At 41.6% G+C, this 17,021-nt stretch overlaps 1 protein-coding gene across 5 annotated transcripts in view; it reads right to left on the bottom strand.

Moving 5' to 3' along the window:
• The window catches only part of ATP7A (ATPase copper transporting alpha), a 40,839-nt gene that overhangs the window by 16,425 nt on the left and 7,393 nt on the right, over positions 1-17,021 (bottom strand). For 2 of the 5 annotated variants that reach the window (XM_053373383.1, XM_053373382.1), the window contains exons 2-8: positions 13,592-13,677; positions 10,826-10,966; positions 8,448-8,937; positions 5,654-6,391; positions 4,576-4,800; positions 3,101-3,264; positions 1,951-2,112 (exon numbers count right to left, since the gene is read on the bottom strand). In XM_053373383.1, coding sequence (XP_053229358.1) covers positions 1,951-2,112; positions 3,101-3,264; positions 4,576-4,800; positions 5,654-6,391; positions 8,448-8,937; positions 10,826-10,966; positions 13,592-13,636 — 1,965 coding nt within the window. In that variant the 5' untranslated portion in view covers positions 13,637-13,677. The remainder of the gene's footprint in view (positions 1-1,950; positions 2,113-3,100; positions 3,265-4,575; positions 4,801-5,653; positions 6,392-8,447; positions 8,938-10,825; positions 10,967-13,591; positions 13,678-17,021) is intronic. The other 3 variants (XM_053373385.1, XM_053373384.1, XM_053373386.1) reach the window with 2 other exon arrangements.

The raw sequence follows: 17,021 nt of genomic DNA on the forward strand, positions 1-17,021 counted from the left end.
AAAACATGGTGCTGTACAATATGCAACATAAAACAATGTACACCTACCTACAGGACGGTTTTGGCCAATCTAAATCAGAGATGGGGATCCTCTGGTCTGTCGGCTAAACTTGGCCTGCCAGTCATCTCCCTTTGGCCTGCAAACCTGTTTGGAGAGGCCATACTCACCTCCCCTATACCAGACATCAAATATGACATCAGTTGTGAGGCAGGTAAGGGCAGAGCTTCAAAGAAACCATCAGGATCTTAAAGTGGGCTCTCACATGTTCCTTTGCTTGAGTGAGGCATGCTCCCAATGGCCCATCAGCTGAAGGAGGGAGTAGTAGTTCCAGTCACTGGAAACTGCTTCTCTAAGCTTCCCTGCACAGCTAATTTCTACCTCTGACACCATAGGAGAAAAGTAGCCAGTCGGGGTGGTTTGCAAATCCTCCCATGTTTTTCCTTTCAACTTGCAACATCAGGATTGGAGACCAGTGGGGAGGCTCACAAACTGGCTGAGGTAATTTTCTCTCACTCCCATTCACCTCTCCCACTGCCCCCTGTGTGGGAAGGAATGGAAAGAAGCCTGCATTTTAAAGTTATCTTCTTCTCTGGCTTCACACAGCAGCAGCAAGAGGGGGAATATTTTAAAATGCAGGCTTCTCTCTTGTGTGTCCTTGAGCAGCTGCTGGTGCTCCAGAACCCTGCAAGGGATGCTCACAGGTGAGCAAGACAACCCAACAGTCAATCACAGGGTGTCATTATATGACATCCTGTGATTGACCAGAAGATGAGGCCCCCAACTGTCAGATTGGCCCATGTGGCAAATCTCGATAAGAATGTGGCCTGTGGAACCAAAAATGTTCCCTGCCCATGATCTAAGCAGACAAACATGAGGAAATAAAGATGGAAGCATGAAGAAAGGCAGGCAACTGAAAAAGGTAAGAGTTGGGGGAGCGAGACAGGGACAGAGACAAAGTCTCCAAGATTACAATTGTCTTTATACTGTTTTGGGGGGACAGGGGGCGGGCAGGTGTGGGGGATTCCCTGGTCCTGAATGGGGTAACTGTGCCCCTGAAAGACCAGGTGCGCAGCCTGGGAGTCATTTTGGACTCACAGCTGTCCATGGAGGCGCAGGTTAATTCTGTGTCCAGGACGGCTGTCTACCAGCTCCACCTGGTACGCAGGCTAAGACTCTACCTGCCCGCAGACTGTCTCGCCAGAGTGGTGCATGCTCTAGTTATCTCCCACTTGGACTATTGCAATGTGCTCTATGTGGGGCTACCTTTGAAGGTGACCCGGAAACTGCAATTAATCCAGAATGCAGCAGCTAGACTAGTGACTGGGACTGGCCGCCGGGACCACATAACACTGGTCCTGAGAGATCTGCACTGGCTCCCAGTACATTTCCGAGCACAATTCAAAGTGTTGGTGCTGACCTTTAAAGCCCTAAACGGCCTTGGTCCTGTATACCAGAAGGAGCCTCTCTACCCCCATCGTTCAGCCCAGACACTGAGATCCAGCGCCGAGGGCCTTCTGGCGGTTCCCTCATTGCGAGGTTACAGGGAACCAGACAGAGGGACTTCTTGGTAGTGGCGCCCACCCTGTGCAGCACCCTCCCTTCAGATGTGAAGGAAATAAACAGCTATCCTATCTTTAAAAGACATCTGAAGGCAGCCCTGTTCAGGGAAGTTTTTAATATTTAATGCTGTACTGTTTTTAACATTTGATTGGAAGGTGCCCAGGGTGGCTGGGGAAACTCAGCCAGATGGGCGGGGTATAAATAATAAATAATAAATTAATTATTATTATTATTATTATTATTATTATTATTATTATTATTATTACTGGTATCTTTACTATCCACAATGGGCTCAACAATCTTCAGCTGCAAAATATGTTCCACTAACACGGTGGTATTTATATGTGAAAAAATGAACCAGCAAATTGCTACATTCACAAGACTACTTACCTCTATAATCCGTATAATATCTCTTGGGCCAACTATCTCAGGATCATACTTAATATGTGCTTTATTTGTTGCAAGTGCTACAGAGCTGTACAGAATCCCTTTTGTTTTCATAAGTGTGGATTCTATTTTATGAACACATGAGGCACATGTCATTCCCCTCACCTGTTAAAACAAAAGTTTATTGTTTGCAGAATATTCTCTCTTCAGAGATAATTTTGCATGCATCATAAATAATTAAGTTGATAAGTAATTCCAATTGGAAGATGGCACTGTTCCCAGTCAATGACCTAAAATTGCACTAACTTTATTTTATTGATTCTGTAGCACAACTGTTTCACAGTGTTATTTTAATTTGCATAGTACACCAAGTATTTCAGAAGGAAGGCAGAATACTTTTTTATAAACAGATGAACCTTAAAGTTGTAAATATTTTTTTATTTTACTTTTTATCTTTTATAAACCACTTCAAGGGTTTTTACAGTCAAGCGGTGTATAAATGTTGTGAAATAAATAAATAAATAAATAAATAAAGTATAAACGTAAACCTAGCTGGCCAGCAGAGAGTACTGTTGCTCAATTGTATTATGAATCAGACACACCAAAATAAAATAAAAACTTGAGCTGCCAAGACAGAGGGCTCATTCACACTTACCTCTCCCCCCATGTTTTCAAGGCACATATCTGCACTTTAAAGCTTCATGTCCAAGACCATTCCCGCCCCCTCACTACTTTCCCTAGGAAAACCCGCTCCTTAGCACTGACTTGGAACAAATGGCAACTTGGGTTTTCTGTGGGTTGCCTTTTGCTCCAATTCTGCAGTCTGGAGAGGGCTTTTAATGGAGAAAGTGCCAACAACAACAACACTCTGTCACAGAGCTTTAAAGGATGGACTTGTGCCTAAAAACTTGACTAAATGTTTGTTGCCCTAACACAAGCTGGCATGGAGGCTAAGTTTAAATTTTAAGAATTAGCTTCACTCCACCCCTGCTACAGTCCTGACAAAAGTTGTTCCATACAAACACCAGGTGTCTGCAGCTAATTGCTGGAGCTTGCCACTAGGCAAATAAATAAAATAAATAAAATAAATAAAAGCTCACTAGGTAAAACGGCTGAGTGTTAAGTGACATTGATTATTAAATTATTTGCTTACAACAAGTTCCAGGATGCCATCTCCTTCATCATAGTTCTCCAGAACTGTAGCTCCAAAGCCCAGGTCCCTAATCAATTCCGCTACAGCTGATGGCTGGATGATGGAAGGATTATACCTCACTTCTGCCTTCCCAGCCATTAGAGCAACAAGAACAGAGTGTATTCCTAGAGACACAAGGCCACACAAAGGAACATTACATAAAGAAATTAGGAGTGCAATATACAGTGGGATGATCTTGCTCAGCCTTCTGCAATCAGGTAGTCTTCAGATGTTATGGACCACCACTCCATTGATGACTGGGGATTCATGGGAGCTGTAATTCAAAACATCTGAGGAGTACCCATTAGGGAAGGCTGAGTTGTGCCATATACCTCTATACAGATTAGGCCATAACAGCAATACTGGAACATAATAGGCATTACATGCAACAGCTAAAGGAGCCAACTTATTCACAGAATGTGGTCTGGCTCTAATTTGAGTCAAGGTAAAGGCTTTGATAGCCACCTTGATTTTTTGAACAGGTAGACAAGCTATAAATGCTAGAATGGATAAATAACTACTTCTCCACATTCCACTTCACTTCGTATATTCAATGTAGATTAAAGTTAGAAAAAAAGGTGAATATGGTTTTTGCGCCCATTACAAAGAAAGTATACAATATTGTTTAGTGTGGAAGTTCTCAATGCAGCACCTGTGGGAACCACAGTGTCCTCAAACAACCACCTTAGCACCCTGCCAGTCCATATCCTCTTCCCAATTTCTAATGTATGACATGTCTTTAGGCACCAGGCGAAAACATTCTTCTTTGGCCATTAAACAATCTACGACCTTTTAAAAGTGGGGGAGGGGGAACTGTTATTAAGATTCTTTCTGTGATTGTTTTACTGTTTTTTATTATTATGCTCTGTAAATTATGTTTTTAATGTTGTACACCGCCAAAGGATCTTCAGATAAAGAGTGGCATATAAATTGAATATATAATAATAATAAACCCCTGCAATGAAGGGGAAAGATACACAATCATTGTGCTGCTGCGACAGCAGTGCCGTTGGATCCTCTTTCAGATCTTTTTTGAAAGGCAGCCACTAAAATACACTATCCTATTTCTTGGCCACTAGCCTTTGAGAGTTTAGAGAGGGAACAAAAACTGATAGCTGGCAGTGAAACATTATGGATTCCACCTTCTATTTTCTGCCACAAAAGACACAGAGAAGACTGGAAGATTGTTACGTCTTATGGTAATGAATGGCAAATGCTACTAGCTCTTCTCCTGCCAAAGGATGGCATTCACTTCCACAACATATCACTCCATTTCTTCATCCCTGCTAAAGATGCAAGCCTTAGAATTTAAACTGTATAATCAGAATCCCTGAAGGGCCTACATATTTGCGTCACCTGAGCTTTAAAAGGTCAGGTTAAACATCACTAAAATGGTGTCAGGGAACTTAAATCCATTTTACTAATGTATATCTCACCATCTTCTCTCTTCAGATTCCTTTCAATGTTTGCCACACAGGAAGCACATGTCATGCCAGTGACTTGAATGTAGCACTTGGAAGGCACACTTGCATCCTGCTTATTGTGGACGGGGGAGAGGTTGGAGTGAGCTTCCATTTTGAAGTGTTTATTATCCTGAGATTCTGCCAGCCTTTCTTGTGAGGGCTGAGTTATTAGCACCAAAGGTTCTGTACTTGTGGGACCTGGGAACAGAAAAGAATAATTTTAATGTGTTTGAACAACTGTTGCAACTATGTTAGTCCCAAGGACACTGGATGCATTCATTTCACATCTGAAGGAGCTAAAAATACCAGCTCTCTCAGTCTACCTTATTTCTAGCTGAGCCCAGAAGATACCTTTGAATTTGAGAAGCAGAGAAAATAGCAAATCCCATGCTTCCTAACTGGAAAATTACCCTTAGGATATCTTTTCCAGTTAAACAGAAGCCATAAGGCATCTCTTCTCTTTAGGGGGCATGCTTGCTTTCTATATGTATGCTCTAGAAACATGTGCTTCAAACAATTGTTTTGTGTTCCTGCTTATTATCTCAGAGTATCTGTAGTGTTGTGAGTGGCTGCTAGCCTTTATGTTGAAACACTACAAATATTCTAAGATAATAAGAACATGAACCAATTGTTTAAAGCACATGCTTGTAGAGCATACATGTAGAAAGCAAGCATGTAGAGCTGAAGGAGGGGCATCTTCCCAGATCTTTGAAGACATCAGCAACATTCAATCAGATACACCATACCATGTGCAATCTCATAGACCTATTAATTTCAGTGGGGCTATGCAGAACAACATATTGTTGGAATGCACACAATGGGGCAGACCTGCCCATCTCCAAATCAGCTGCCTTTAATGACACCCAATATTTCCTTTCCTGTGTCCCCACCCCCAAAAAACTAGGGTGAGTGACTCCTGGTTAGGCCATTTCAGAATCAGTATTAAGAGATTATAATTACCATATGGATTTGCACAACCCCCTCCAGAGAAAGCTACCTTTCAAAATAGCAGTTGGATTTGCTCTATAAGCATAATTTAAAGAGCTATCACCTGTTAAGGATGCATCAAAACCCATATCCTCAATGCCATTCCTTAAGTCATCTGGAGAGGTCTGCATGGGGTCATATTCTATAGTCCCATTATGGTTCAGAAGAGACACATGTATTGCCTTCACGCCTGGCTTCTGGGAAATTACTCTCTCAATTGACTGTACACAAGAATTGCAGGTCATTCCTTCTATATTTATCACGGTAGTGCATGTCAAGGGATGGTGCATGATGCTGTTGACAGCTCTTGGAGATTTCAGTGGAGATTTAGGTGTGTTCAGAAGTGCAGCATTTTCATGTCCGTCAAAAAGGCTGACCTTAAAAGTCTCTGGGGATACTGCTTCTATGGCTCTTCTCAGTGCACTTATGCTGATTAGGCTGGGATTGTACTTTACAATGGCAGATTTTTCCTCTAAAGAAACCACTATACTAGTTACTGCAGGGAGTGCTGATATGCTGCTTTGAATATTGAAGACACATGAATTGCAGTGCATGCCATCAACTCGGAATGTTATGGTCTTCAAACATTGTGTGTACTCTGGAAATTCTTGCGGAGCTTTTTCTGAGTATTTGGTTTGTGTGTTCTTCAGCCGCTCTACATCAATAGCACCAAGTTTGAGGGGCTTAGGCTGCTTCTTTATCGATGCCATGAAACCGGCAGCTTCTATTTGGTTTTTTATTTCCTCCGATGTGATGAGATGAGGCTGATAAACCACCACAGCTTCCTGATTGTCCAGGGAGACTAGAAGATAAATTGTGAATTGTTAGTATGTTTCCCTAATGGTGTTTCACCTAAAATTCTGGTTTCCCCCTCCATGTTAGCAGGCTAATCCAACCTCTTGCCCACCTCTGAAAGGTCTGCTGCCACTGGCAAGCCAGGTGGGGAAAGGCTGCAAAATCACAGATATACCAGTGCATAACACAGTGTGCAACACAGACGGGTCACATGCCTGCAATGGTGGGGTTTAGCTTTCAAAGGGAGAGGAGCACTGTCCCTATGGGAATGTGATAAACTGTGTCATGCAATTGGGGAAGGAGTTCTGCCACCCTCAAATGAGCCTCTGTCTACTAATATAGCTTTGTCTTCTTTTGCTATTAACACCACTCATTCTACAGCACACAATAGCACCACAACAGAAAATGGAAATTGAATATACAGAACTGGGAGGGAATTAAAAGATATGTAACAAGAAAAGAATTATGGAATATTATTTTAACATGTGGTCACAGTGGAAAGACTTTAAAGAAGAAGCACAGCTGAAATTTATTACTAATTAAAAAAAATTAGGAACCCTTCTTGGACTTTTCAAGGGAAAAGGAAATGAATTATTTTGAGAGAGTTGGACTTAAGAGAAATATTAACAGAAAGTGGAGAAGATGGATATTCCCATGAACGTATTAAATAACTTTTTGAAATGAAACTGGCAGATGGAAAATCAGAGAACTTTTTATCTCTCTTTATTGCTTCTTTTCTCTTTCTCTCATTTTTAAAATTTCCTTTCCTTTTCCTTCCCTTCTCTTTCCCTCATTCTTTCTGCTTCTTTGTTTTTCTTTTTTCCCTATTTCTTTTGCAGCTGTTTTTGTCTCTTTTTAAATTTACATTTATATAGTTTTCTATATTTTATTGCATTATAAAAAACTTTAGTAAAAATCTTAATACAAAAAGAAAACTTCCTGGGTACAAAATAAAGCTGGCTTCAAAATAGGTAGTGTGTGTCTGTAAGCCCCCAGACACATGTCTGATCAGTTTGGAAGCATGGTGGAAAGAGTCTCCTCAGAGGCAGAATAAAGTATAAAGGAATATCTCCTTTGTTACAGAATACCTGCCCAGAGGAGGCAGGGGAAGTGGACACATAAAGGGTCCTCTCTACGAACTCTCTGTGTACTAGCCTGTGCTTGTCCAGCAAAGCATGCATTTGTGATTTGGCTGCAAACTCTACACAGAATAGGGTAAAAGAAAGAGTCCACTCAGCTACCTAGTTGGGTATACAGTGGTGCCCCGCAAGACGAAATTAATTCGTTCCGTGAGTTTTTTCTTTTTGCGAGTTTTTTGTCTTGCGAAGCACGGTTTCCCATAGGAATGCATTGAAAATCAATTAATGCGTTCCTATGGAGACCGCCTTCAGACCAGGTCCGGGGAGAACGGCAAGCTCCGGGGACAGAGGTGAAGGGGCAGCGCTCCTTTGCCTCTTTCCTCAAACCTCTTCTGTAGGCAGGCGGGGGGAGAACGGCTTTTCTTCCCACCGCCAGCCTTCAGAAGGCTGTTCTGAAGGCTGGCGGTGGGAAGAAAAGCCCTTCTCCCCCCACCGGACTTCAAAAGAGCTGCGGGAAGTCCGGCGGGGGTCCAAGGGATTCCCGCACCGCCGCCCGCGTTTAAAAGCACTCTGGGGAAAGCAGCGAAGCGCGCTGCTTTCCCCGAGCGCTTCTAAAGGCGGGCGGCGGTGAGGGAATCCCTTGGACCCTCGCCGGACTTCAAAAGAGCTGCGGGAAGTCCGGCGGGGGTCCAAGGGATTCCCTCCCAGCCCGCCCCGCTCCGCTGAAGTTTAGAGGGAGCCTGTGGGGAAAAACTAAAAAAAAAAAATTCGTTTTGCGAGAAAGGCCCATAAGAAAATTTGTCTTGCGAAGCGGCTAAAAAATCAGAAAACCCTTTCGTCTTGCACGTTTTTCATTTAGCAAGGCATTCGTCTTGCGGGGTAGCACTGTACCAAATAAAGGGTTGCAATACTGGAAAACTCATGGGAAATGATCAAGCAACATATAAGGCCAGGAAAAACCAAACTCTAATCCGTTTTAATTACCTTTAATTCGTGTGACACCTTGCAGTTTGCCAATCTTTCCTTCAATAGTGCTAGTGCAAGAATGGCAAGTCATCCCCTCTACTTTCATCCTTAATGCAACATCGCTTGTTTGGAATAAATTTGAATCTTCAGACATTCCAGGATTTATTTCATGCACTACATTCTCTGAACTGAATTCTGGCACTATTTGGTTGATCTGCTTGCCATTTATAATAGAGGAGACAAATGTTACAACTACAGACTTTCTGTCAGAAGAGCTTTTCACATCCAAGATGCCCTTGGTTTGCAGGAGGTTGGTACGGATTTCTTCACATGTTAATGCTGATTGAGCTGGTATTGTAAGAAAAATGGTGTCTGCTAAAACAGGTTTAGAGTTTGCATTAGTAAGTGTAGTATCAAATCCCATATCATCTATAGCTTCTTGTAGTGACTCTGGAGTTTGCTTTTTGGGGTTATAAATAATGGCTGCATTCTTATTTTCCAGTGAAACCTTGAAGGGAAAGCAGAAAAAGAAAAAAAGAAAAAACATGTTAGACAACTTTGCCAAACAAAGATTAAAATCTCAAGGTGGCATTAACATATCAGGCAGCTTTGTCCTATTATAGTGACACCCTGCACGTGATTCCACTCATCTGAGAAGGAAGTGTAAGACTGTACCTATTAAACCACAAATTAAATTGGATTTATCTGTAAGACAAGATGACTGGCTACAAGATGAGTCACAATAAAAGTGGCCAGATTCTTTCTGAGTATCACACACATAATACAGTATAAATTTCTCACACAGCACTTTCCAAAGTGCCCTAAGCATACATAACACTCTACATACAGCGAAGGTTATACTAATCCCATGTTGCACTGTCCCTTGCACTGATCAGGCTTGAAATGAAACTCTACAGGTTAAAAAGGTTAAAGAGAGAAAGAAAAGAGCTGGTATAGACTTAGAATAACTGAACTGTAGAGTTCAAAGGGATCCTGAGAATCACCTAGTAGTCCAACCCCCTGCAATGCAAGAATATCATCACTGACAGATAGCTGAACCTCAGCTTTAAAATCTCCAAGGAAAGAGTGTCCACCACCTCCCAAGGGAGTATGTTCCACTGTCAAACAGCTCTTATAAATCCTTTCTTGTAACTTGAATCCCTTGGTTCATGTCCTAGCCTCCAGAGCAGGAGAATACAAGTTTGCTCCATCTTCCATGTGACACCCATTGAGAAGTCTGGAGATGGCTACCATGTCTTCTCTCAGTCTCCTCTTTTCTAAGCTAAACAAACCTAGTTCCCTCAACCATTCCTCATAATGCTTAGTTTCCAGACCCTTTAATATCTTGATGTGTTCGTCAAGTGACTTCCCACTTGTCCAGATTCATGCTCCCTACTGTCGTCCAGCAGGAGTCCAGTCATATCCTGGGTGGCTCATACTTGGAGGAGTGACCCATGTCACTCTGAACATCTCCATCTGTCTTCAGAGTTACCGTTCCCACCCACCCACCTTGTTCTAGTTCACTGATTAGTGTGATGGTTTCAGCAAGAACTACAACATTTACTCTGAATTTCTCTTCCTTCTCCGAGCCCCATAGAACTGAACTTCTGGTGCCTGACCAGCTAATCAAAACCTGTTCCAGGAAAAACAGCCAAATGACGTGAGTGACAAAGAGATCTTTGAAAAAGAGAGCATATATTTCATTTTGAGAAATGTAGCTGTTAAAACTGTTTTAAAACTGATCCTGATCTTTTTCAATAGGGATAGAAAAGTCAGGAATTCACTAACTGGGATAGAGAATAAGGAACTGATCAATTAGTAGCAGCAGAAAATAATTTGTACTTCATACACAACCTTGCTGACATCACTAGCTTTTCACATCAGACAGGGCAACTGTCTCAAAATTGGATTTGCTTTCAACAAGCTGAGTTCTTTTCTGACTATTTCAATTTTCCAAAGGGCAAACTGATGCCACTAAAAAGCCAATTACATTAATTCCAAATTTTATTATTTTCCTTAGGCAAAACACAACCAGGAAGCCACTCTTATGATCTAATTACACAAACGTAATCTATTTAACTAACATAGCTTCTCTGCTCTGCGTTTGCCTAAGGTAGAAATGATTGATTTACCTGCAATTATATGTAAGATAACCAAAATGCATGCTCTCCGAAACAGCAGTAAACATATACTATTTCCCCCATCATTAAGAATAGTATTTCCAAAGTGCACAACTTAATCCCTTAGTGCTCAACTTGATCTCTTAGCAAGAACCCAGATGGTGCTCTTCAAAAAAACTTTAGATGAATTATATCCTGTGAACTGCTTAGCTGAACAAGGCCTACCACACCTCATATACCCTTTGATCAGGTAACAATGTGAAAAAAAATACTTACTTTAATATGGTGAACCCCATTTAGTTTTCCAATATGCTGCTCGATAGTCTGTACACAAGAATTGCATGTCATTCCCTCCACACAAACATCAATTGATCTGGCACCTGATACTGGATCCATTCTATTTACTGCTTCACATTCCTGAAAGATGTAAAGGAAGAAAAACAGATGTGGTATTTGTACTCAGGCAAAAAATGGCCTATGTTAATTTCCGGCCCCCTGGACTACTTATCTTACATGAAACTTAACAAAGACCATATGCCACCTGTAAAGACAGGGCTACAGAAATTCTCAAAGTACTTCCATGCATCCACTAAAATTGTCATTATATTTTAAAAAGAGTATTATCAAGTGTTATCTTGTGACCTAACTGCAGAATCCAGTACACATTAATTGGGGATATCCATCTGAAATACTGGATTTCTACCCATCCAAATAACAGAAGCAGCACAGGAAGGTTTCAGTTATGAAATGCCATGAAGGCACCTTGGAAAGGAAGAGTGTGTTGGAGAAAAGCCTATTTTTTACATAGCAAACTTGATGGCTTTATGCAGGTATCCCCCACCACTTAGGTGGAGGTTATGTTCCAGGCCCCGCTACATATAAGTGAAATCACGTAATGTGAGGAGCATCCTCTAATGCCAACTTTTTCCTGCTCTCCAGCTTTCTCTCCCACTCTTTCTCCAACCAAGACCAAAATATCTAGGGTTTAAGCTCTGGGGCCAGTTGGAGGCTGGAGGATGAGCAGGAAAGTGGCTGTAGCCTGCGCTACCCCACACACCAGCTGTAAACATAGTCTAAACAAAGCCCCATCACACCTTAGATCCCTTCAGGGCTTCCTCCACCCTCACAGACATCCTCATGGATGTCCAAACCACAAGGACTCTCCAGCTATCTCCTGCCATTTCCTGGTAGGATTCTATCTAATTATATACCGGCACCAGTGCTGGGGGAGACACAGGGTTATGCATACCCATAAACATTTTGTGAATCTAAGTTTGGCCTAATTGAGGGGCAGTATTTCAACATGAGTAAGAAAATGAGAGTACCCCTAAACATTTTTTTGGGGGGAAAGCACTGACCAGCAACATGTGTATACATGGTCACGTGTGAGTGGGGAGGTGCCTGTACAACATTATGCTGTGGACAAGAACAGCAGTCCACCTTTTTTTTTTTTTGTCAAGGGCAGACACACAGTGGGGGGGGGGGAATCCACTGCTGTATTTTTCTAAGCCAGGCACTCCAACCTGAGGCTCAGGAGCCCTGCTGGGGTGATACACTGACAACCTAATGCACACTTTTTTGGGGTTTACTCCATCTTGGGCAGGTTCAATAATGGCTTTGACTTCACCCAATCTGCTGTTATCAGGGTGTATGACACACTGGGACAGGGTAGATGGAAGGCGTAAAGGGAGACGTAAAGTAGGGAGGGGCAGTCAAATCCTTTATGATGCTACCCAGCAAGTCTGATGTAGAAGGCAAAATAAAGGGTGTGCACACGGATTGGTCACAAAGGCTGATAATGAGGCCAAACTTAGATTCACAAAATATTTAGGGGTATACAAAGGCTGGGCCAGAAGCAGTGTTAGAAACTCAAATATATGTTAGGCACCAAATGGCTCCTTAGACCAAGGTTGCAGTCACCAAAATGAAATGTCTAGTTGCCATTTGGGAGTAAGACGGCTCTAAAGTCTTATTTTTAAAAAATGATGGATTGACTGTGATTAACAGGTGTATTAGTATACGTCTGGGGTGGGATAAGCGAAGACAAGCTACAACAATTAATTCTAACATTGTTCACTACACCGGCTCCGGCTGCAGAGAAAAAGCATTTTGGTTCCTGAAATTCATTCTGATTGTGCAGATAAAATATAACTGACAGAACTCTACTGGATGTAGTATTAGTGTGTGAAAACAATCAAGATCCAAAGATCCCCAGGCATGAACCTCCAGGTGGTGGAGATGTCAGGCGCCACCCTGGCATCTTCATATGGTCTCAAGTGGCTGATAGTAAGGTGCAAAATGCACTTGGTGCATTTCAAAAACTGACCAGAAGGTCTGGTTGGTCCATGCAGATGCCAGGCTATTGGTTCATGCAGCACTCCTCCTGATTGATTGAGCCATATTTGGAGTGAGGATCCCCCCACTTCACCTTACGTAGTGAGGGGTTATACCCTGAATTTGAACTTTATGCAAAACACATTTTACTCAGGTGGGATTCCATCTGCAGCCTCTGTACACCTGGCATCTATGATCAGCAAATGTTTTCAGCAGGGGGCCAGTTCACTGTCCCTCTGATCTTGTGGGGGGCCAGACTATTTTTTTTTGGGGGGGGGAATGAAAGAATTCCTATGCCCCACAAATAACCCAGAGATGCATTTTAAATAAAAGCACACATTCTACTCATGTAAAAACACCAGGCAGGCCCCACAAATAACCCAGAGTTGCATTTTAAATAAAAGGACACATTCTACTCAGGTGAAACACGCTGATTCCCAGACCGTCCGCACGCCGAATTTAGAAGGTGATTGGGCCAGACCCGGCCCCCGGGCCTTAGTCTGCCTACCCATGATATAGGGAGCTGTTCCACAGAGTTTGCATTGCGGATTTCTCCCACGAGCTCCACTGCTTTTGTCCAGAAATTGTTATCTTTTTGCCAGTCATGCAACTGGAAGTGGGACCCCTTCCCAGATGTATACTGAGTTCCCATTTGCTGCATGCAGTGAGCCATTGGAGGCTGCTACTCTGTGTGTCTATGGCTCCCACCTTGTTGCTTCCCCAGCACCTTCCTCTGCCTGCTTGTCTGTCCATGGAGCTACATGGGTGTTGGGTGGGCTTCCAAATGTTAAGTTCTAGAATATAAGATCCTTGCAGTTAATTTTTTGGAGGTATGGAGATGGGACAGAACTTCTTAAAATATCATGTACATTGATCAAGATGCATGATCAAACAAAGCATTGCTTGCATTCAGTAATTTTTCCAAATAAACACATAAACTAAAAGAATACCCTAATAAAAATGTGAGGTGCATATAGGCAAGATTTTCCACAATGGAAACCACCACTACGTCACAGGCCATTATGTGATGCTTTAAATATATACCTTCCTGCGACAAGCAACCTGTGATTTCATTCAGACTATTTTATCCAAAGGTAAATAAAGGCCGGGGGGAGTAGAGTACATGGTACTGTCACCAATAAGCACTGCAACCTGTACTTGGTCCAAAAATATCCAACAGCAAAAAGGATGGCAGGCCTACAATTGTACCATCATCTGTGTGCACAAATCCCTGGAAGACTGACCCAAACAACAAATGTGGAATAATACAATTATCTCTGCAGTTCAAATGTGACCAAGCCCTTGTTTACATAAATTCCAAACAGATAGAATGAGGTCATTAGGAAAACAGGTAATGAAAGCCTTCCTTTCATGCTGACAATATCATCATCTTTGGAGAAACTGGGATACTGCATAAGGAATGAACAATTAATTCAAATTGTATAAATTTCCAGAATAAAAAATGGACATACAGCCCTCATATATAACTACCCTCTACATAATATTCCTGAAGAGTTCACAAGATGTTTGGCAATTTGTAAATTAACACTTGATAAGATCAAAATAGAGAGTTTGCTATTAAATTGGAGTACAGTGATACCTCGGGTTACATACGCTTCAGGTTACATACGCTTCAGGTTACAGACTTCGCTAACCCAGAAATAGTGCTTCAGGTTAAGAACTTTGCTTCAGGATAAGAACAGATATTACCTGAAGCGTATGTAACCTGAGGTACCACTGTATTCAGTTTGGGGGTAGCACAAAACACAGGGTTTGCACCACAAAACTTGGCATCAGTTTGGAGGGGATCCAAAATTTCAAGGTTACATGTTAATGAAGCTTTTTTACTTCCCCAAATCTCTTGAAAAACCCTAAACACAAAACATGTACAAAACAAGGGGTTTTAGAATTTCATATTCACCTGCTGCTAATTTTACACCTTATGGTATAAAAGCTCTGTTTGTCACATAACAATTTCAATAAAAATTATTACCCTATTACAAATACAGACACAGAACAAGAAGTTTAGGTGGCAGTTAAGTAGCAGGTGCAAATCAACTTTAACAAAAGATGGTTTTCACGTAACTAAGTTCAAATAATAGATAAAAGGGGATTTGGCTAAGATGCATTTCCTACCCTATTATGCTCTTTACCTTCTTTTAGAAGATTGCTGTAACAACTGTAATTTGCACAGGTTGAGATGTTTTCTGTAAATATTAGTTCACTGAACAACTACATTTTAACCTGACTAATAATACCATGCTATATTAAACCACAATGGTATGAAGATTAAGTAGTCAATGTGATCTTCACAGGACCTAAGAATAGTTGAAATCCGTCTGCCTCGGGAGACCATGGAGGAGTGCGCCTTTGGGGGTGAAGTCAAACTTTTGGAAGGTTACAGCACCTGCTGTGGCTGTAGAGACTGATATAGGGGTGACATGTTTTGTTACAGCTGAGGCAGATGAAGGTGTCCAGTTGTGCTGCTGCAGATGAACCATGGCATTTCTGCTCTCTGTTCCAAGTGGCCATTCCTCCTCTGGTCACTGCTATAGATGTAAAACCTGACCATCTGTTTCCAGGAACTGCGTCATCTGAAAACAAAATCTCTTGGATAAGGACCCGCAACACTTTTGTCTTGGCGCAGAGACATGCCAGGTTGAACAGACCCCCATTGCTCCAAAGGCATAGGAGACTACCAGGGAGAAGTATTTGCCAAAAAGAGTTGGGGCAAGAACACAACCCTGTTTATATAACCTCTCTATATAGGGAAGGCGTCCGGGAATGAGCAGTAATGTATTACATAATGTTAAGAATATAAACCTTGTTTTTTCAGTGAATAACTAGCTAAAATATGACTTGAATCTAGGCACAGAACTACAAACTTGGGAATGTAACACATTCCCAACACTAGCTCAAAATGTAACACAAACGCAACACTAGCTCAAAAAGAAAAAAATGGTGTAAAATTGCAGAAAGCTTAGCTTGAAGCTTCACTGTTAACTCTGTGTTGCTGGACAAAAGCAGAGAGCTTGCCTGTGAATGCACAATTGCGGATGTTAATTTGCTTACAGCTCAGCTTCCCTGAACTTAGCACTCTGAACTTCCCTCCTTGCCAGTCAGTTCTAAGCACTAACACCCACTGAGTTCAGATAAGCCAACCAAAGTTTAAATTCTTGGCTTGGCATACACTGGCGGAAGTCCAAAAACTTGCCATAGGTTCACACCCATGATACAATTGCAGATGAGCAAAGATTTTTATTTTTATGTTCTCTTTCATTAGCACACTTCTGAAGGCCCAATTTACTTTTAAAACTCAACTAAGTTTCAAAGTATGTCCTGTGAAATGGCACAAGGGGCTGCTGTTTTGGAAATAAAAGGTACGGTAATCTAATGCCCTCATGGGCACAAAAAGTTAGTTGTACAGTTCTCTGCATCCTGTCCTTTATCTACACAATTTACATTTCCATTTTTGTGCATCATGAAATTACGGTAAGCAAGTCCTGTCAGAGATACTTTAAGTTTAATAAACGTATAACTTGCTTGTTTAAAAAAATTCTTCACAAAGAAGCATACAAAAAATAGGAAACAAAGCACATGCAAGACAAATACAATTTAAAACTTATGACCCCCCAAAGTTCTCAGTTAGTGTTATATTTTAACTAAAGAGATGGAATAGCTCATCAACTGCTTTTTTTCATTCAAAGAGCCTGAAATGATGAATTGAGGGAGGCTAGTCTCTCCAACTTTCACACTACACTCTCATGACAAAGCAGTAGACAACGCCCCTTTGTTCTCTCCAGCTATAGAGAGCTTTACATTTTTTAACATTAGGAAGCAGAGAGCAGAGCCAAGGCAGTACATGGATATAGTGCTAAGAAGAGATTAAAATATTCTCCCAAAATAAGGAACTGGAGACAAGAACACCTTGGTTATGTGTAAAGATGTCACCATAATCACTTAGATGACATCACCAATGCACAAGGCAAATAAAAGCAACTTAGTAGTGTGTCTTTAACAAACACATACAATTCTCTGGTCTTCTATTGCAAGACCTACAAAGAACCCATAAGAATCAAACAAACCACTATAATATGGTTATTTTTAAATCTCTCCTTATAGGACACACACAAATCCA

This window comes from Podarcis raffonei, chromosome Z, assembly GCF_027172205.1.
Source record: "Podarcis raffonei isolate rPodRaf1 chromosome Z, rPodRaf1.pri, whole genome shotgun sequence".
NCBI lineage: Eukaryota > Metazoa > Chordata > Lepidosauria > Squamata > Lacertidae > Podarcis > Podarcis raffonei.